Source organism: Penicillium canariense, assembly GCF_028826845.1.
Source record: "Penicillium canariense strain IBT 26290 chromosome Unknown utg000004l_segment0_segment0, whole genome shotgun sequence".
NCBI classification, from domain to species: domain Eukaryota; kingdom Fungi; phylum Ascomycota; class Eurotiomycetes; order Eurotiales; family Aspergillaceae; genus Penicillium; species Penicillium canariense.
The window spans coordinates 1297777-1318485 of NW_026622731.1; the positions used below are offsets into that span (position 1 = coordinate 1297777).

Consider the following 20709-nt stretch of genomic DNA (forward strand, 5'->3'; position numbering starts at 1 on the left):
TATCGAATATGTTAGCCTATTGGGGCCATAGCAGCCATGGCTAGCCCTGCAGGAGACAAAGAGAAGCAAACCTCCAGTGCGACCAGGGAAACAAGATATCATGTAATGCGGAGAGAACGGAAATCATAACGCCCACCCCCCGGGCAAGAGCTCACCAAAGGAATTGGACGCAACAGCCGCATTCAACACTGAAAGATCTAAGCGCACGCTATTCACCCGACGAGCGACCGAGAAATGTGAGAGGAAACATGTACATCTTAAAGAAATCGGTGCAATATCATGGACGGACTCGATTATCATCATCGGTCAGAAAGTGTGTAAACGAAAGGTAGAGAGCAAAGGCGGCTAGCATGCACAGCCCTCGTTGTTAGTGGTCTCCTTTGGGTGAATGTTGACATCGATCACTACAGGTGGTAAGTCGGTCAGTATCCAGCACAGATCAGAAGTATGGATAGAGTCGGAAGAATCAACATACTTGTGCTCTCGCCCTGCTTGGCCTCGCCTTCCATTCCCGGCAGAGCCTGGGCAATCCTCCGGAACAGCTGCTTCACGTTATGTCCGACCTTGGCACTGGTTTCGATAAACATCAAACCGTTCTTCTTAGCCTCCTCCTCACCTTGCGCTGTGGTGACTTCACGCTTGTCGTTCAAATCGGTCTTATTGCCCACCAGCACGATAATCACGTCATTTCCACGCTCTCCACGGACATCGTCAATCCATTTACGGGTGTTCTGGAAGGACTTGGCGTTGGAAATATCATAAACCACGACTGCGACACTCGAGTCTCGGATGTAGGAAGGAATCAGGGAGCGGAACCGTTCTTGGCCGGCGGTATCCCAGAGCTGTAGACGGACGGTCCGGTCTTCGAGATACATGGTCTGTTTGATTATGTATCTTAGCAATGAATCTGCATATGGAAGAACCAGCAGCGTGCCCCGGGCCTAGGCTGGGCGGGCTGTAAGGAGTCGTACCTTGGACAAAAAGTCAATGCCGATGGTAGCCTGGTACGTGTTGTCGAACGAATCGTACATGAAGCGGGTAATCAGGGACGTTTTTCCAACTGCACCCGTCGTTAGAATTGTTATCGCCTTCGTTCGTCTTGCTGCGCATCATCGGTAGCATTCGAGACTTGAGGAAACCGTACCGCTCTGTTCTCCCAAGAAGACCAATCTATTCCCAGTTAATACCACATTTTCCCCCCCAGATCCAGCACCAGACACGAGACTATACTTACTTGAATTTCTTCAGAGGGTTCGAATACGACCCTACCCCGGAACCGGAGGCCATGGTGATGGATGTTGTGTTGTCGAGATGAGGGGGGAAGAATCAGGGGGGAATTCGAGATTGCGCCGCGGCACAGGACCGAGCAGTTGTTACGCAGCGAACACACAGGCGCACAAGAGCGGTGCAATGGCAAGGATCTAAAGGCCAAAGCAGCAAGACGTGCGGTGGAATCGACAGGTCTAGTTGAATGAGCCGTGGATCTGGGGAAACACGACAGGCCACCGCCCCAGCGGCCAGCGGAGCAGTTAATCCGCTCCGAGCCACCGCGTCCATTCCTCCACCTCCAACCCGATCAGAGCTTCAGCTTCCTTATCGGCGGTCCCATTCACCACCACCCCCGAGACCTTTCCATTCCTTTGTTTCCAGGTTGTCAGAGGTTTGAGGTCGCCATGTATTATCCCGGGTACCTCTATGGCTTCTTCACGACCGCCTTCGTGGTGGTCGGTCTGTGTATGTCTCAACCGCATCCCGAAGCTGGAGGTCCGACAGCTAACCCGATAAACTCGGCATTCAGATATGCTCTTTCAGGGACAAGGTGAAGCCTTCAATGTACGATTCCGCTCTCACCCAGCCGAAGCTCTCGTCCACCGTTTGTTGACATGACACGTACTAGGTCGGCCGCTTCCTGGAGGAGGTATCTCCTTACGCCTGGGCGAACATTGGTATCGCGCTGTGCATTGGTTGTTCGACTGTGGGTGCTGCATGGTATGTTTGAATGGGACGGGTTGGGACCATGATCTCGGTGGCTGATCGATCGGCGTACTGGACACAGGGGTATCTTTCTCACGGGCTCTTCGATCCTCGGCGGTGGTGTGCGGGCGCCCAGAATCCGCACCAAGAACTTGATTTCCATCATTTTCTGTGAGGTCGTGGCCATCTACGGTGTGATCATTGCCATTATTTTCTCCGCGAAGCTCTCTCCAGTCCCCGAGAGCCAACTCTACACCCAGAACAACTACTACACTGGCTATGCTTTGTTCTGGGGCGGTATCACTGTCGGGTTCTGCAACTTGATCTGCGGTATCTCGGTCGGTATTAACGGAAGTGGCGCTGCTCTTGCAGATGCCGCTGACCCTAGCTTGTAAGTTCGATGCCTTGGGCGTGGTTTTACCAACTTGACGGTCTGGACAGCCTGCTTACCACTTTGACAATGCGATAGGTTCGTCCGGATTCTCGTCATCGAGATTTTTAGCTCCGTTCTGGGCCTGTTCGGCCTGATCATCGGCCTTTTGGTGGGTGGCAAGGCCCTGGACATGGGTGCGGCCTAAATTGAAGCCCCTCCACTGGTGTGAGAGGGCTATGATTGCCTGAAATGGCAGCAGAGGGGGTGCCAGTTGCCCCATAAAGACCATATGATCTCGGATCTTTCACTTTTTTTCGTTTTCGTTTTTTTTGTTCTCGAAAACTCTTCGTGTTCATGTATACAAGCATCAGGGCGTCTGGATTTCGATACCGTAGAAGCAAGCTCTGGGGGGTTCTGCTGAATTGCATCAGGGCTTCGGAGACCATGGATGTGTATAGTAATGAGTAGCAATAGAGCCACAATTCAGGAAACTCCCTCCGCACCCCCGCATTTTGTCAGCCGCCGAGAGCCCAATTGAACTCACTTGAAACCACCGTTCCGAGGAAAAGCGCCCCTCCCGCGAGGCTGTTGCTGCACGGACGGGCCAGTGGCCACTGAGGCAGGGTCACAATCTCGCGTCCCGGGGATTCGCGTACCCCGGAGTTCCACACATCTTACAAAACACCGCATCTCCCCCACTCTCTCGCATAACCAAAACCCACAAGATGGACACTACCGACACCACCGACACCACCCCCAGACTCAAGGCAGCCATTCTGATCGTCTCGGATACGGCCTCGCAGGACCCCGCTTCAGATAAGACGGCCAATGCCCTCGCCCCCCTCCTCGCCGCGGAGGGGAAGTGGGAACCCCCGCCATCAAGATCGTGCCGGACAATGTGTTTCAGATCCAGCAAGCAGTGTGCGACTGGGCCGATGGACCCAATTGGTATAACCTCATCCTGCTCAGCGGTGGAACGGGCTTCGCAGTCAGAGACAACACTCCCGAGGTGAGGGATTTCGCATCTTGGTGGTCAACGCGTTCCGCGCTGATGACATCACTAGGCAGTTTCTCCCCTGATCCATCGCCATGCCCCGGGCTTAATGTGAGTGTACGCGCGATATTGGGTTCCGAGCGCAGACACTAACGAACTAATTTCCTCAGCCATGGCATGATCGCCGCTTCGTTGAAAGTAACGCCATGTGAGATGACATCACCCGCCGTGTTGGCGCAACTATTTACATCCCGCTAATTCCCCCCTTCAGTTGCGATGATGTCTCGTCCAGTTGCAGGAGTCCGTGACAAGTCTTTGATAATTACTTTGCCCGGATCCCCGAAAGGAGCCATGGAGAATCTCGACGCCGTTGTGAAGCTGTTGCCTCATGCCTGTTTGCAGGCTGCTGGCGCCAGTTCTCGAAGCATGCATGCCGGCGGCGTCAAGAAGCTGGAGGCTGAAGCTGGCATTAGCTCAGCTCCAGAGCAGCGGGAGCAGGGCAGTAATTCTCACCACCACCACCACCACCACCACCACCATCACCATCATCACGGGCATGTAGTTCCCAAGGCACATACCACTGCGGCAGACCGACCTCAGTCCAATGATCCGTCCGCTGGCCCTAACCAGCGTTATCGCTCTTCGCCGTACCCAATGCTTTCTGTAGGGGAAGCTCTCTCTCAGATCAGCGAGCATACCCCCGAACCCACTGTTATTGAAGTCCCCGTGAACCTGTCTGTTGTGGGCTCAATCGTCGCCGAAGACGTCTATGCTGCCGAGGCGGTGCCAGCATACAGAGCCAGCATCGTCGACGGCTACGCTGTCACTGCAACCGACTCCCCGGCGGGCCCTAGCACGAAAGGTGTGTTCCCCGTAGCCTCGATCACTCATGCCAACGTCGGCGGAGCCCTAGAGCCACTCCAGCCGGGGACCATTGCTAGAATTACCACCGGGGCTCCCCTCCCTCCGAATGCGAACGCCGTAGTCATGGTTGAAGACACCGTCCTGGCCTCATCAACTCCAGATGGGACCGAAGAAGCGACCGTCGAAATTCTGACCGGCGACATTCGGCCCGGTGAGAACGTCCGTGAGCCTGGTAGTGACGTTGCCCTTGGCTCCAAGATCCTCTCACGTGGAGACGTAATCTCTCCTGTTGGCGGCGAGGTTGGTCTTCTGGCTGCGACGGGCACCCGGACCGTCAAGGTGTTCAAGAAGCCACGGGTGGGTGTTCTGAGCACTGGAGACGAACTGGTGGAGCATGACGATCCCCGGACCCTCACTGGGGGCCAGATCCGCGACTCTAATCGCCCCTCCCTCCTGTCATGTCTCCAATCCTGGGGCTTCCCCACTGTCGATCTCGGTATTGCACGCGATACCCCCGTTGGCGAGATCGAGCATGCACTGCGTGACTCGCTACGCGGCGTGGGCCGTGCCTCGTCCAGCGTCGATGTCATCGTTACCACGGGTGGCGTCTCAATGGGTGAGCTGGATCTCCTCAAGCCTACCATTGAGCGATCTCTCGGCGGCACAATTCACTTTGGCCGCGTGTCGATGAAGCCTGGCAAACCGACCACCTTTGCTACGATCCCGTTCAAGGAGGCCGCCACAGGCGCGACCGAGAGTACTCAGCAAGAACGCAAGTCGAAGCTCATCTTCTCGCTACCCGGGAACCCGGCCTCTGCCCTGGTGACCCTGAACCTGTTCGTGCTGCCTTCGCTGCACAAGCTTTCCGGTCTTGGCGAGAGCTCGCAGGCACTGGCCACGAAGACCTGGATGGCACCGCAGCTTGGCCTTCCTCGCGTGGCCGTCGTCCTGACACACCACTTCCCTCTCGACCCCAAGCGGACCGAGTACCACCGTGCTGTGGTGACCGGCTCGCGCTCCGATGGCCGGCTATACGCTACCAGCACCGGTGTCGGCGGTACCGGCCAGCGAAGCTCGCGGGTTGGTAGCATGGCATCCGCCAATGCCCTGGTCATTCTGCGTCCTGGCCGGGGAGTAGGCATCAAAGGCGAGATCATGGAGGCGCTGATGATGGGCCCTGTTTACGGTTCGGACACCCGACTGATTTGCTAAAATTATGCGACAACGATGACGATGATATACCGGGGGCTGGATCTCCAAGATCTCTTTTCTTTCCTCAACCTGTCTCTTTACATTTTCGTTTTGAGGTGTCTTTTTGTTCTGTTCTCTTGATTCCTACAAATTATACAGGGCCACTAGACTGCCGTTAGATATCTATGAGCAAATGATAACATATGATGCAATGAGCACAAAAGTAGGATGCTATGGATGAACAGCATCATCAAACCTGTCACCTGGATGTACCTACATTTGTCGCGGCTCGTGATACTCCCAATACGCTTATTTGATTTTCTAGGAACATCATGGAATCTCTTGAGAACGTCATTTCCACCTAAGCGTGAGCTGTCTAGCTGCAATTTCCAAAGCATATCAAGGGAAAACCGATAGTACTTCAGTATAACCGAGATATCAGGCTTGATCTCATGATGAGGGTTCCGCCTGGTTTACACGAGCGATATCGCATTCACTGAAGCCACTCGCACCTGTGACGGCTGAGATGGTTCACAAGGTTGTATGCAAATGGCGGTATCTTTTATTCGACTTTTTCAAGTCGTGTTCAATTGTAATCCACCCGCTGGATACCTCTGCCCTTTCCTGGACCGTGGACTCTCGCATCTCTTCAAGTCCCTGCGAAATGCGACCCATTACAATCATGCATTTTTGATGTCTGCCTAGCGAGTCGTTGATCTCTCTGAGGACCCCGCTCAATGGATATCCTGCTAGACCCCATAGCCCTGATTAAGATTAGCTTGTAAACAAGAAGATCACAGAGATATTGCCTGCATGTTCCACGTACCCGCTGTCGGCTTGAGAAACACTCCACCCATTGCTTTCCCGACCCCCTTGAGGAGCCCCTTAGCACCTTCATGCTTAAGACCATGACGCGGATGTGTTCCTAGGCCCGTGATACCGAAGTAAAACCCGTCTCTGAGCTCCTGTGCATATGTCAGAATATTTGGTCCCAGACTGGCGCTGATATGGCTGTGACTACCTTTCCTGCCGCCCTGAACCCGCTTCGAAGACTGACCACCTGAGGGACGTCGGTCACTGTCGAGTCGTGATATAATTTGGGTGCGTTGTGGAAACCTCTGGCCATGCTCAGTGACAAATCAGTTGGTAACACTAGGATGACCTTCAATAACTTCTTCGACATTTTGCTTCCGTGTAACGCAGCTTCGTGTAAAACAGTGAATTTCGGTGGTTTTGAGGGTGTCAACGAGCTGCTCATTGTCTTGGCCTTTTCGAGCTGGAGATTCCTTTTGCGCTCCATGCTCCGAATTCGAGTGATGTCGTTGACATGGTTTTCAGTGTCCTCATCAGCAGTATCTTCCTGTGTACTATCCTCTTCTCCGATTTCTCTATCTTCCTGTTCATCATTCTCAATCTGCAATTGCCGGCCCTCATTTTCAATCTGCATTTCCTCACTCTCAATACTACTCTCTGGGGATGATTGATCTTGATCCAGTGACGAAATTGCTGCCTGACATACTGCGTGGCGATCAGAATGTTCGCGGGGATGGCGTATTGCGCGAGCCGCAGAAACAAGATCACGCACAATATCTCTTGGCATATCTGCAAGCCCAGTCACGAAGCTCGCAAGGGTTCCGAAGAGCACCTGGGCACTAGCAGTAAGTGGGTCGGCAGGGTCCAGGAGTGTATCGTATTCCATTGGACGGAGACTGGAGGCAAATCAGCAAGAAACTCTCACAATTTTGGTGACTTGCGTTAGAGAGACTTACAGCACGAGCCTGTCTGGACTGATCTTCCCTGATTTCACCAAAACCGTTGCTGCAAAGGCACTCAAGTTAATTTCCGTATGTTTTAGATGCCAAGCCGCCGGCTGATTCGGGACTATAGAGCATCTGAGTGCCTGGGGATCAAGATGTCGATAAAAGCTATTCACCCCAAGGCGCACGCCAGACTCTTCCTGCATTTTTATCGCGATCGCCTGTGCTCTCTCTTGGGTACTGCTCTCTAGCGCTTTCTGTATTGCGTCTGAGAGATTCTGCTGGTTCAAACGTTTATGTGGTATCGGTGCTGGCCCGGCTCCAGCCCGCGCCACGATATTTCCCCAAAATTGCTGGTCTCCAAAGAACGGGACAATTATCGTCGGTCGACCTAGCGCAAGGCCTGCCGCTGTGGTGCCAGCACCACCATGGTGGATCACACATGAAACCTGCCGAAATAGCCAATCGTGAGGGCAGTTTCCAATCATAAGAATATTGTCTGGCACTTCATCTGCCCCTAGATTTCCCCAGCCCTTTGAGACAAGAGCCCGCTGTCCGGATTTTTGGACTGCTTCAAATATAATCTTCGTCAATTTGGCAGGATTGTCAACTACAATCGAGCCAAATCCGATATATATTGGTTTTGGTCCCGCTTTGAGAAATGCAGCTATTTCCTTTGGTGGTGTGTAGCTGGTCTCTGATGAGAGGAAGCCAAAGCCGCATATATCGATGTTATCAGCCCAATCAGGGGGCTTGGGGAGTAATGAAGGAGACCTGTTTCAAATATTAGAATATTCTTGCCGACCAGGAATATATTCCTAACCATAGATATGAATGCGGCACATGTAGTCGGTGTAGTATGCTCGGGGCGGTCATTGTACCCAGAGGTTGGAGTGCCAAGGTATCTTTGCGAAGCGTGTTTAGAATATCTCCCAGCCCTTCCCATACCATTATATCTACAATGTTATAGGACACAAAATTTGCGATAGTCGGCTTGCAGTTCTGGGAGTGGACATTCGCCAACGGGTGGGGAAAGGACTGGGTTGGTGACCAGGGCATCCTATTATTCATTAGGTGTTCAGTATGCGAAAGGCAACTTGAGATTAGTATATAAGAGGGCCGGCTCACGTGAATATAATATGGAGAGGGATGCCTAGTCGTTGTGCGCAATGAATATGGGCTAGGCTGGGAGGGTTGGCTATAATCGCATCTGCCACAAAGGGCCGTTGTCGATAATCCACAGTCTTACTCCATGGATCTTCCTTGATCTGGTGAAGGTGAGTCCCGTCGCCCTTTTCAAAGCAAGATCTCCAACATCCATTGAAGATTTCCTTCATCTCACGCCGACGCCTCTGGATTTCTCCGGTGCGTATTGCCTTGAACCCCGGTAAAAGGCCCGGATTTTTCACCATGAAAGCCATCAGCTCCGCTGGATCTCCTCCGATATTGAAAAATTCTAGACCGCTATCGAGAACGAGTTGCCGAAAAGTTAAATGTGTGGCCAATCTGACTCGGTGACCGTGTGCTTTCAGTTCTCTCCCTAGTGCAACAAATGGTTGAATGTCGCCCCGAGAGCCAATCACTTGGATGACGAGGTTTAAATGCAGTGGAAATGGCTCGTCCATTGAGAAGAGCCGTTCTGCACTGGCGGTCCGTTCGGCCTCCCGGTCAGAATGTCTATCCGGGCGTTGGATGTGGTTCAATAGCCCTGCGAGGTGCGGTTTATGCTGATCGATATGGATGTCTACCCGGCCGTCACCTATGACAAGACGTGATCCACGTTAGTGCAAGGTGTGTGAATATCGCCGGATTATCATTCACCTAGAATACGAGCGCCAGTATCCAACCCATCCTGGAAAAATCGCACTTCATTGCGGTCATCTGGTGATCGCTTAGTATCTTCACCCCGCCAATCATCCGAGCGAATGGACATCCTTCGCTCGGATGACCTTCCTGCGGTAGTCGGCGCTACAGCGGCCATGATCGACAGGGGTATGGCGCGTGCGATGGCTAGAAAGGTTGAGATTGATGATCAGGAAAAGCGATGGTGAAGATGGGCGAAAGTCGCGTCCAACACGCGGCGAGGTCTTCTCGCACTTTCGCACTCTCGCCTTCTCATAACCCCGGAACATGATCTTTGCTCACGCGACCTGTCTCGCATAATGTCTGACAAACCCAAGTTCAAAGAAAAGTGATTCGTGTTTTGGTGGTGGTGAATGACGTCATGGACTCACTCGGCCCAGGGTAGGTGAAACTCACCATGTGAAATATCGCTGGGAGGGTCTAGATCAACACAATCGCATCATCCGCCTTGGTCGTACTTGGTGCTAAGCTAAAGATTGGTAATCGAGTACTTGGTCTGTGCCAATCAAAGACGTGTGTTGTTTTCGGACGCTTGGTTAAGAGGTAAATGCTCTCCGGAGGTGACACATGTCGGGCAGCTAGAAGGGCTGTCAAGGGTTTCATGCTGAGCTTAGATACGAGACTAGAATATAACTAGGAACGCCCCAGTCACTCTCTAAAGTATCTCTACATGGCTGGTAAATAGGTCTCGAAAATATTTTGTTTGAATCTGAAGAAAATCGTGCTGGTTGTTGGCGGAACAGGTGCCCAGGGAGTTACTCGCTCAGGGAGCACTCCGGAAGCAAATAATAAAAGTGGGTTGACGTCAATCACGGGACATAACAATGACTAAGGTCTTAGTAAAATGAACGCTTAAAATGGCGTCGAATGTAGCCATTTTCGGCGCTCAATTTACCGTCACCTAGCGTTGTGGTGTAGTAGTGGTAGAAGTAGCTACTGGCTTAGGCCCAACTGTATCGTCTTGGTTAGAAGCTTCGCCTCTAAATTTCCTTTAGCTATATAGGTGATAGCAGACTTTCTCGTCCACAAGCGGTAACCGAGGAGAGTTACCGGTTACTAAGAGGAGCCTTGGTGTAAGAGATACTCAAATAAACGCCAGGTAATACTCTGGTCAATATTATATCTAGCGGGTTATATCATATGCCAGGGAGAATTAGTGACTTAAAGAAAGGAAGAAAAGCTCGGATAATTCCACATTTAGGTCAATGTATCCTACGATCAATATCAACACCTTCCTCCCGGCTGGAGTTGAGTCCGCCGCTCAATGCAGCTCCGGGGTAATGATATACATGTTAATTTGTACACTTGGAAGCTCGTGCTAAATTGGGCTTGCGATGATTGGGTCAAAGAGTAATGCCCTGATTTAACGCCTGTACACGGTGAACTCCATGACTAGAAAAACCACGTAGGCAGTGAGAAGCACTAGGCCAGCAATTCGGTGGGGCCCCAAGAAGACGACCGCCAGAAGGGATGCTGAGGACACCCAAACTGTGACCAGGTCGAACAGAATAAAGGTATCTGACTGATCGAGGGGTCTTCCCGCCACCGCGACAATACCGACACACAGAGTTAGCAGGAAGATATTACTCCCTGCTGTGGTTGCAACAATTATCCCTCCTTGTCCACGAAAGCCGCTGAGCATAGCAACCAACTTCTCTGGCAGGGTCGTGGCAAAAGCGATCACGGTCAAGCCAAAGACAGTTCCTGACAGGTGGAGAGAATCAGCGATAGAACCAGCGCTGCGGGCAAGGATATATCCCGACAAGGAGAGTGCGAGCAGTCCAAAAATAAGCTGGACCACATGATAATAAAGCGGTCGCAGAAGCGATTTGTCTTTATTCACGGATGCACTCGCCATTTCCCGGGTCGTATTTGTATCTCCTAACAGTGGAGAAGCCTCTGAAGCTGACGGTCCGGCACTGCGCCCTGATGTTTGTTCAGCGCAAACATCGGTTGATTCATCGTCGCTCTCACTGTCCGACAGCTGAGGCGGTTCACTAATACCTCTATAGATGGCATAGCTAATAGAGATGATATAGAGTGCGAAGAGAGCGATGAGAAGCCCGCCAGTAACTCTATTCAGCTGCTGAAAATGTGCTAAGATGACGAAAACGGTAGTGACGAAGAATTGGAGCGCAGAATATATCTTCGCACTACTATCGAAAGGTCTCCCGTCCGAGTAACAAAGAATCCCTAGCGAAAAGGCACCGAGGATGTTGGAAATTGTAGATCCCATGACATTGCCTAGGGCCAAAGGAGTGCGGCCTTGCAGAATTGCAGCGATAACGACAGCGAGCTAGGGAGACCTTATTAGCATTGATCAGATAGGGAGTGGAACTCGAACAATGCACTTCTTCGTATTCAGCTCCAGCAGTCAAAAGGGCAATAAGAGTCGGCGAGATGCCCAGTCGCTGCCCTACGATCACAGTGTGATCTAAGAATTTGTCCGCACCATAGTCAAGGAGAAAAACCCCGGCAATCAACGCTGCCACGTTAAAAAATACACTACCCCAATCCATTGCATATGTTTGGTTCCACAAATTCGTTCGTCTTGTGTTCTAGTGAATCTGTATGAAGTGCTTGGTTGGACCGGGTTGTGAACGGGCGGAACAAATTTCATCCGCGACAATCGCTCTCAACGGTTCGCTTTCAGTTCATTGGTTCATTTCGCGTCGCTTACTTATGGTATCTCATATCTGTGTGCATCCTTGAGTACTTTCCTAGGATTTTTCTAGACGTGAAATCGACCAATAAACAATACAAGCCTCACTTAAAGGCATACTCGGGAAATTTTCCAAATATGTACCAACATAACTTGGCATCAGGCTTCGAGAAACAATCGAAAGAGTGTAGGTGGTGACCCCGATTTCGAGAGGTCCTCTATAATTATACAGCGCGTCATTGTGGATGTTCTGTTTCAGCCGGCATTAAAGATGCTATCATATACAATAACGAGAGTGAAAGTATTTCACCCACCTAAAGATAACTCGATTGCATCCGAAAAAGATGATTATCTTGGAGACGGAACCAGCAAAAACATCTATCTTCCCACAGCCCCATACCACGACAAACCCAGGATAGCACCAATGACAATAGACACGGCCGGAGGCACCTTGAACCACGCGTTTCCCGCATAGGAGATGGTAGTGACGACCACCCACCACGGCTCATTAGCTAGACTCTGACCAGCGGTATTCTGGGATGTCAAATAACCAATCTCCCACAACCGGTACACAGCCGTGAACACCAAACCAATCGCAGTAGCATTGACACCTCTCAAGATGTAAATGGCATACTTATTCCTCCGTAGCACGCTCCAGAAACTCTGGAACGCAACAGCGAGCGCAAGTCCCGGCACGAAGATTCCCAGCCAACCGAGAAATGCGCCAAAGACCGTGGGGAATCTTGTGGGTTGCAGGGCCAATGCGCCCAGGAAGACAGCAAAGTTAAAATTTGGTCCTGGGAAGGCTTGGATGATGGCTAGACCGATGAGGAAGTCTCGGGCAGAGACCCAGCCTGGGGATACGACGTAGGAGCGCAGAAGCGGGATCACGACGGGGCCTCCACCGAATATCACCGTTCCGGCGAGGTACATGCTTGTGAAGAGATCTAGCACCAAAGGGGGGGCGGCTAGTTTTCCTCTTGTGACGAGGAGGGCGATAAAGGAGGCTTTTCAATGTTAGTATTGGCCATACACTGACAATCCTGAGAGCGAGGAGTTACCAAAGAAAACGGTTAGTATGGCAAATCCAGTGCGGATTCGAATTACATAGCCCGGTGACTGGGTCACTTCAATCTCGGCTGACGGTGCTGAGCTCGACGGTCCAGCTAAATTAACAGGCAGACTGCTCGGGGCATCACCCGAATTAACCTTCTTCCTCGAGCGTATCGTCTCACTCCGCTCCGCTTCTCCAGGCTGAACAGGCGCCATCTCCACGGGGGTCGTGTTTGCCGCCACCTCCGAGTCCGTGGGACGGTTGTGTCTATTCCGCCAAGCACTTTTAACCCTCTGAACATGGGCATAGAGCGACCCATCCCAAACAGCGACGACCAAACCGCCACCGAGCATCAGCGTCGGAAAATACCATAGCGTGTTATAACAAAGACCAGCGCAGGCACCGAAGATGATCAAGATGCGAGAGATCTTGTCACGAATAGCCTTTTCCGCGAGTTGTACCGCAGAGACCGCGATAATTCCGACGGTCGCAGCGTTGAGGCCAGACAGCAACGCGTAGACGGGCTCAGGAAGAGTTTGGCTAAGATTTCCAACGCCGACTGAGAGGGCATACATGCCAATTGCACCGGGCAAACTATAATACAATTAGTGGTGATCGCAACGTGTAAGTGCAAACTCAGGCTTGCCTCCAAATAAGGAACGCCATCAGGGCTGGTATAAATCCCGCATGGAGGAGGGTAAGGCAGAACAACATCTTTGTACTACCAGGGCCAGGAAGACCTTGACAGATGGCAAAAAGTTCTTGATACTATAAGTAAAACGTTAGAAGCAGGCCTCTAACGGAAACGCCCAAATCTGGCTGCGTGTTAGGACAGTACAGTCTGCTCATCCACCCACGATTCTTTACCCCCCTTTCCCTCGACGAATCTGCTATGGAGAATCTGGAAGTGTACGGGCGGGCCTCCGAACGCAGTGAATCCCAGGTCCCATACACGGAGGAAGACATCGGTCAGGCGGTGGGCGAGGGACTTTCGGCTGTCATTATGTCGCAGTTGGTCGTGGGTTGACCATTTGCGACTCAATGACTGGACGGAGCGGACGTATTGAGAGAGGGGAGCTGGGAGCAACATGTTGCAGGACTTCTTCTGTCGGGCTGCTCGCCGACAGGCATTACGTGGGTTGATGTCTTGGATAGGTCGTTGGTTCCATCCCTAACAAGTCAAAGAAAGCTGTAGCATTTAACGTCGATGCTGGAGTTTGGCGTGGCTGTCATCGTCCGTTGCTGATTCGTCATGTTTTCATCTTGGCATTGCATGCTAGCTGCACATTCGTTGATTGGCTGAGTTTATTACTAAGCTTCGCTTCGGGTTCCGCAACTAGAGACTCGTGCTACGAGGCTATAAACTGCACACGTTAAACGGTGCTAAAAGATATCTATGACAGGTGCATTATGGTAGATCAAACCAACATGCTGACATGTTTCTAGCCTCTCTTACTTTTACACTGGTATTATAAAAGGCCCGGCACTGTTACCGAGTACGTTCAATCGAGGTGCGTTTGTACTGTTCACATTGGGCCTTGAGCCTACTGTGTAATACGATTAGAATCTAAATGGGCATCTTTTACGTTTCAGATGTGGCAGCCAACAGTGGTCGCCACTGTATGCCCAGTAAATAGCTCCAGTCTTAATATTCCCCACATGCGGAGCTTCAGTCGTGAGGTTGTTTGGAGGTGGGGTATAGGAGATGTCGGTATTGAGGTTACAGTATCAGCTACAGTAGATAATAAATGTACTGAGAACGTAAATGTCTATTACTTCTAAGCTAAGTAGCCCAGGAAACTACTTCCCCAAAGCCCACATGCCAAAAAAATAAGTAGCGAAGAACTCAATCACCTTTGGAGTATTTCCACCCCTTTTTCTTCTCCGCTCTGAAAGGAGGAAGGGTACCATCACGTCCCTGCTTCCGAGCAATCTCCACGACCAGGAACCGCACGAAATCCGTCAACGTCCAATAACTGCTATGTGCACTGAGCATGTTCAGGTACTGGATGCTGAGTGGGCCACCGCCGCCAGAGAGGTAAAAGTCGATCTGACCGTTGTCGTTAAGTAGTAGCATGCGCTTCTCAGCAATTTCCTCACGGGTGAAGTCATGGGTTTCCATTTCGACTGTTGATGGGAGTTTTGCTAATATCGCGGGGCGTGTCGGGATGGTTGTTGGGATAAATCCTGACGATGAGCTCCATCGGAAGACACTTCCGATAGATTGCATGAAAGATGATGTCGAGCTGGGTATGGAAGCGGTTTTAAGGGAACTGGAAAGGTCTCTATCTACTGCGGCGTTGACGCGGTATGCGATTGCTGTAAAGGTGTGTTAGTGTCCATTCCACCGATTGTCCAGGAAAAGGAGGTGGCTCATACGGTCTGTTGTATGCATGATATTGTACAAATTGTCCACGGCGAGGCAGCCATATTTACCGGCCTCTCCGGCAACACCGCGCAGTCGATCTTCACCCTCACTGCCTGGTTTGTCCCTGCCTTTTCGGGGGAGGAGGCTGGCTAAAAGAACTATCAATATCCTTGAATGACTATTGCCTCTCGGTCAGGACATACCTTTGTTGAGCAGCAAGAAGAACCCAACCGGGCTGCCACAAAGAAACAAATTCCTGGTATCAAATTCAAAAATATCGCTGTGCAAAGGTGTATTGGGAAAGTCGAAGTGAGGAACATTCGTCGGCTGGTGGCTCAGACTGTCGAGAGCCATGACACTCCCTAGGGAGTGGGCCAGGAGATGCACTCGGCCATTGTCCTGGAACCCTGGGTTATTCGCGCACCAGAGGCGGTAAATTCGGTTCGCCTCTCTCGTAACAGCTCTAATCATCTTCGGTTTGTGGTGAGACAGATAATAGGGAATATCGAGCATGACATCACTGATCAGGGATCGAACAGCGGGAAGTGTCTCGGGCGTGATGTCTGAGAGGCCAAAGTTGTTGAATGTTGGATCTTCCGTATCTGGAGTCTCTAGCGATGGGTCTTCCAAAGACAGTGTTGTTCTCCAATTTACAGGCAGGGCCATGATTCCGCCATGGTCCTGTCGTACGTGAGGCCAGACAGGTTCGTTATTCAGTTCCATGTTTACCTGGCGACGGAAGGCATTGATCGCATGCGTGAAATGGAAGCTTTCCATTCTTTCGGAGAGCTTTTGACCGATTCCATGAATGACAAAAACCAGGTCTGACGGGCTTGGGCGCAGCTCTTCCATTTTGCAGGCATAGCATATTTGCCCACCGGGAGCTTGGGCCGTGCTGTGGACTTGGGTCCTTCGGATGTACTGACGCACATCGACAGGATTGGGCTTTGTGGGGTGTAACTGGTCCCATACCTTTCGAACAAAGCCACGAACTACAGGGATGCCGATCTGCCGCCCTTTGCGAATTGCATTCAGAGGGCGTCTGCCCCGGGAGACTGACGGAAGCAGGCTGGGTCGGAGAATTTGGGCATTTCGAGCGTCCACGTAGATAGCGCTCGAGGTGGCATATGGCTTGACAGCATCCGCATGAGCGGCCACACCGGCAGCTCGATTAGGGTCAAAGTTCAGGACTTCAGGACTCTCATCTGGAGGAAGCTCATTGATCCCCTGATTCGGCTCCTGAGCAGTACCGGGGCGGTTGGCAGCCGGCGACTCATCCTTGGGCCAAAGTTCCTGTACAATCTTCATTTCTGCATCTGCACCATTCTCGACGCAGCTGTCCAGTTCATCTTGCCATGTCTGCGTCCACGGTTTCAGATAGGTGTATCCCTCTTCCAGCTTGTTTGCGAGCTCTGTCTCCACGGGCATCATGGTGTTTTTGTAGAACCATGTAGCTCGAACAACATTCGAAATGTCATGAAGAGGATTCCAGTAGATGGGTTTCATCTGAAGGAATGGTTAGCATAATGATGTATCACAAACCAAGCCAAGAGGTGCCTATACCTTCAAGTTAGGCAGCTCAACCAAGTGAAGACGAGATGCACCAACTGGGATCTTGATCTGCGGGCCCTTTTGAGGTACCTCCTGACTCAAAGGGTCTTGTGCTAGCCCCTCCAAGCTCATAGAAGTTCTCAGCCCAGAAGGTTTCGGCGCAGAGCGAGGAGTGGCAGGAGCCCGCAGCTCAGCTTGTCCATCTTGGACCCCGTCCTTTGATGGTAACGATTCCACCGAACGGCCAAATGGACCATGTGGCTGGGAGATCGGGGCTCGGATAAAAGGAGATCCACTGATGCTCGCATCGCGCGATCTGTTTGCGCGTAAATTGCTAGCTTCATCTTGACGATACGGTGCGTCGTGATCGACGGGTGATTCGCTTCTTCGTTTCGCCAGAGCTTCGTTCAAGGACGAGGATCTATCTCTTTTCCGGTAAGCACCGACCCCACTCCAATGGAGACCGTCTTCCCTGGAGCCGTCTTCCATAGATGAAATCGCAATGCGTCGTTCTGCATAGCTTTCAGGTTGAGCATCAAAGCTAGAGGCCAGTTGGCCCGATCGATTCGTGACATTTCGCGAGTGCAGCTCATCCGGGAGCGACGGCGGGTCTACTGGAGTGCTTGCGGTGCTGGAGAGACTTATATCTCCTCGCGCTGCACATTGTCGACGTCTTTCAGTCTCGGAGGCTGATCCCTGGCTAGGAACGGTTATGGCGGAGCGCCGTTTCGGCGTTTCAGGCGGGGGGCCGGTCTTGTTAGCCAGCTCGGCTTCTCGAGCCTTTCCAAGCTTACGCCAGGCTTCTTCTAAGGCTAAGTTATCCCTGGCCGAGAAAGGCTTCGGAGGGGCCCTTTCATTCCCAGATGCCTGGCCGCTTGTCGGCGGTGGCAGCGGCGCCAGTGGATCGTCGATTGGCAGGGATGAAACGTAGAAGAATTGAGACCGGATATCTGGTGGCGTGGAGAGCGAGAACAAGCTCGACAGCTCTGGTTCTTCATCTGCCAACAGGCAAGTCGGACCATAGGTATGAAACGGGCCCGTCATGGCGAACAGCGTGGCCCCACTTTTTATCCAAGGTCCTTTGTCGGGATCAGGCCTCGTCGAGATCTAGAGACCGATCGCTAGATGTTGACGGTCATGGTTCGGAAACACCCAATCAGCGAAACAGAATCGGTTGCATGAAGCGGCCAGAAAGATGAGAGGCGTTGCAACTCGAGCAACTAGGAAGCTGGAAGCTGGAAAGCCGAGGGCTGCCTGGCGTTCCCCCTATGAGCCGATGACGTCGCCGCACGTGCCACTTTGTACAACACCAGTCAACACCGCGCCCTACTTTTCCTCCTAACGGTGTACAGAAGAAACAGATATGAAATTATCATTTGGATGGATTGGCTATGGTTAAGCACAGTGCGTTAGGAAAGCCGAGTATCAAAATCGCTGAACATGCTTGGGTATCAGAATTATTTTAGAGTCACTCGAAGTGCCTCATGGAGAACCTTTCTGCTAATTTCCCGCCCCTCTGAAAACATATTTTCTCAATATCTCATTAGATCGAGGATTCCCCAAATTTGCATTCGAAAGATAACCATCATACTTCCCCTAGACCAGAATGTTTCAGCGACGCATTCAATGCCGGGTGCAAAGGATTTGAGCTCAGGAGCTCATTTTGCTGCGGGCTTCGCTCTGACGACGGACGGTGTCTAGCTTGTCCAGCATCTGGTCCTGGGCCCAAAAGGTGAGATCATGGAGGGAGCGAAGAGTGGCAAACGAAGGGTTCATCATGTTGATAATCAGGCGGAGGTCATAGAGGTGCTTACGGATTGCGCTGTCTGGCAAGCAGAACGTGCGGATGCTCATCTCCTGGGCGATGACCTTCCAGTTATGCAAGTTGCACTGAACACGAATTGGGTATCTGACGGACTCATCGGTGAATTCCATGCTGCGGCGATTGGCTTGTATCAACTCTCGCTGGGTGGCTTGGTCAAAGCGAAACTCTGTGACGCGGGGACGATTCTTAGAGGCCCAGAAGGCGTTGACTTTGTCGATAGAGTGCTGAGAGACACGTCCATCATAGTATTGCCGGAGAATGAAATCGTTCGCAGTGTTGCAAATCATGACCTCCAGTTCCGAGTAGAGCTTGGCCTGAGTGACGGAGTCGAGAGAGGTGATGGGAGATGCGTGCGAGCTACCTGGAAAAACAGGGGACGACGCTGGGGAGTGCTTGATCTTGATGCTCTTGTTGGATTCCTCGACCTAGAGAGTTATGAGACATGAAAGATGCGTGGGAAAGGGGAGTGCACTTACAATCTCCGCAAGCTGGTTCTTCAGTCTCTTACCCAGGTCCCGGATCAAACCAGACTTGCTTTGTGCGCTTTTCGGGGTTGGAATTCCTTGTTCAATTCCAAGTAGTCCGGTCTCTCCCCAAAGGATCTTCTGCTTGTGGGGTTCAGGGTGAAGCTTGGACGAATCCGAGTCCGAACCAGAGTCGGAGCCAATGTTTAGAGTGTCGATGTTGAGGGTATTCTCGACGTGCTCAGCAGGCTGATTCAGACTGCGGCCGCACTTGCTTTGGAGGAATGAGATGATCTGACTCTCAAGGAGAGAGGACTCATCGCATGGTTCCGGAGGTTGACGGTGAGTAACGTCAGACTTGGGTCGCATATTCCTGCTGTCCGGCATCAACGGCAGGTGGGCCTCAGTGGATGGGAAGCAGGACTCGATATCTCTTCCCAGGGACTTCGGCGATAGATCGGGGAACATGTTAGGAGCGTGAGGTGACACCTCGGCAGAGTGTTGGCCATAGGCGTCATCGCTCAGTGCAGGACCAGGTTCGCCGAAGAGAGAGTGGCAGAACAGGTTCTCGTTGAACGTGTTGTGGCACTCCATGAATCTACGAGCAAGATTAGGATCTTCCATTCGCAATGATTCATATGGAGATACTCACTCGGGGGCTGCGTGGTACGGGTTCTCGCTGGCCATGTCGGTGTACTCCATGAACCTGTGAGCGAGCTAAGTAATTTCCCCCATGTGGGGTGAGATATTGAGATACTGACTTGAGAGTTCCATACTGCTGGTCCTCAGTCTCAAGCTCGAGTTCAAACTGGTCGGACATGGAGGCAGCATCATGCATGCCCTGGTCTCTCTCATCATCGCCGAAGTACTCAACCTCCATCTTCAAGTTGGTGGATTGCAAATTCGAGATTCGGTAATCTTGATATTCTCGGAAGAGGGAGTTGAAGCTTGAGCTTGGTTGGGAAACCATGTGGAAGAACGAAGGAAGGTTGCAGGATAGAAGGAAGAAAAACAGGGATGGAAGAAAATATCTGCCAGCCGGCGTGGGCAGTCAGACTACCACCTCTGGGGATGTTTAGGCAGATAATGAGACCTTAGATTGTTTGGAGGCAGTGCCATGGGGTCCTCGTTATTCACCTCATTGGACAGTGGAGAAGATCATGAGACTTTAGATCAATCTACTTCGTCTACTTTAGGTCAAATAAGCTTAATCTGGTTAAGCTTGTTCAATCGGAGCCCCCCACCCCCTCCGCCTCCTCCTCCTCCCAAGGGGCGCACCATCGTTTACCCCATTGGATAGCGGAGCAGACGCGCGTGAGACACATGCCCATTTCAGCAGCATCCAAGTCGTAACCAGCTAGTCAGCAGGAGTCGACTCTACTGTTCAAACCATTCTTGGGGGAGGAAAGAAGGACTGGATCCAGGTCAGTGATAACGTCAGAGACAGGCGTGGCGAACCCCAAGCTGTAGCCTGAACCAGGCTCGCAACTAGGGCTCAGTTTGTTGTTCTTGGGTCATTTTGGGGATTATAATGAATGCAAAGCGCCTTTTCCACCTCTTGTTGGCTGAAGCTGATGGAGCTACCCAATCAGGCAAGTCTGCAGCTGGTCCAGGCGTTGCCTGGCCCAGTCGGCCTGACTGCCGAATCTAGCGCTTACACGCTCGGGTTAGCCATGTTGGATTATCGCTTTTGAAGACTTTAATCTCGATCTTTAGTTGATTTCGATATATTGCGATGAATATAATGATAGTTTCTCATGCGTCTCTGG

At 51.7% G+C, this 20709-nt stretch overlaps 8 protein-coding genes across 8 annotated transcripts; 2 read left to right on the forward strand and 6 right to left on the reverse strand.

Moving 5' to 3' along the window:
• Positions 1-345: 345 nt before the first annotated feature.
• N7482_006812 (Rab family GTPase YPT6) lies at positions 346-1287 on the reverse strand (the record flags this gene model as incomplete). The annotated part of the gene is made up of 5 exons (XM_056688937.1): positions 346-404; positions 476-878; positions 972-1060; positions 1145-1170; positions 1235-1287. 5 exons carry the CDS (start codon positions 1285-1287, stop codon positions 346-348), a joined length of 630 nt encoding a protein of 209 aa, XP_056541366.1.
• Positions 1288-1673: 386 nt separating this feature from the next.
• On the forward strand, positions 1674-2552 carry N7482_006813 (H(+)-transporting V0 sector ATPase subunit c''; the record flags this gene model as incomplete). The annotated part of the gene is made up of 5 exons (XM_056688938.1): positions 1674-1734; positions 1799-1833; positions 1898-1989; positions 2057-2365; positions 2444-2552. The coding sequence occupies 5 exons, from the start codon at positions 1674-1676 to the stop codon at positions 2550-2552; spliced, it is 606 nt and encodes a 201-aa protein (XP_056541367.1).
• Positions 2553-3072: 520 nt separating this feature from the next.
• Positions 3073-5417, forward strand: N7482_006814 (MoeA C-terminal domain IV; the record flags this gene model as incomplete). Its single annotated transcript, XM_056688939.1, has 6 exons — positions 3073-3209; positions 3317-3356; positions 3412-3452; positions 3512-3549; positions 3613-3843; positions 3904-5417. 6 exons carry the CDS (start codon positions 3073-3075, stop codon positions 5415-5417), a joined length of 2001 nt encoding a protein of 666 aa, XP_056541368.1.
• Positions 5418-5927: 510 nt separating this feature from the next.
• N7482_006815 (CAZyme family GT1) lies at positions 5928-9134 on the reverse strand (the record flags this gene model as incomplete). The annotated part of the gene is made up of 7 exons (XM_056688940.1): positions 5928-6160; positions 6223-6361; positions 6418-7105; positions 7166-7927; positions 7977-8213; positions 8282-8912; positions 8975-9134. The coding sequence occupies 7 exons, from the start codon at positions 9132-9134 to the stop codon at positions 5928-5930; spliced, it is 2850 nt and encodes a 949-aa protein (XP_056541369.1).
• Positions 9135-10379: 1245 nt separating this feature from the next.
• Positions 10380-11574, reverse strand: N7482_006816 (sodium:calcium antiporter; the record flags this gene model as incomplete). The annotated part of the gene is made up of 2 exons (XM_056688941.1): positions 10380-11312; positions 11368-11574. Coding segments are annotated over 2 exons (1140 nt in total), but the record flags the coding sequence as incomplete, so codon positions are not given.
• Positions 11575-12056: 482 nt separating this feature from the next.
• Positions 12057-13822, reverse strand: N7482_006817 (uncharacterized protein; the record flags this gene model as incomplete). The annotated part of the gene is made up of 3 exons (XM_056688942.1): positions 12057-12685; positions 12740-13326; positions 13662-13822. 3 exons carry the CDS (start codon positions 13820-13822, stop codon positions 12057-12059), a joined length of 1377 nt encoding a protein of 458 aa, XP_056541371.1.
• Positions 13823-14578: 756 nt separating this feature from the next.
• Positions 14579-17695, reverse strand: N7482_006818 (DDHD family phospholipase; the record flags this gene model as incomplete). The annotated part of the gene is made up of 4 exons (XM_056688943.1): positions 14579-15051; positions 15112-15249; positions 15304-16606; positions 16664-17695. 4 exons carry the CDS (start codon positions 17693-17695, stop codon positions 14579-14581), a joined length of 2946 nt encoding a protein of 981 aa, XP_056541372.1.
• Positions 17696-18301: 606 nt separating this feature from the next.
• N7482_006819 (uncharacterized protein) lies at positions 18302-19820 on the reverse strand (the record flags this gene model as incomplete). The annotated part of the gene is made up of 4 exons (XM_056688944.1): positions 18302-18901; positions 18953-19538; positions 19593-19646; positions 19702-19820. The coding sequence occupies 4 exons, from the start codon at positions 19818-19820 to the stop codon at positions 18302-18304; spliced, it is 1359 nt and encodes a 452-aa protein (XP_056541373.1).
• Between the last annotated feature and the right edge of the window lie 889 nt (positions 19821-20709).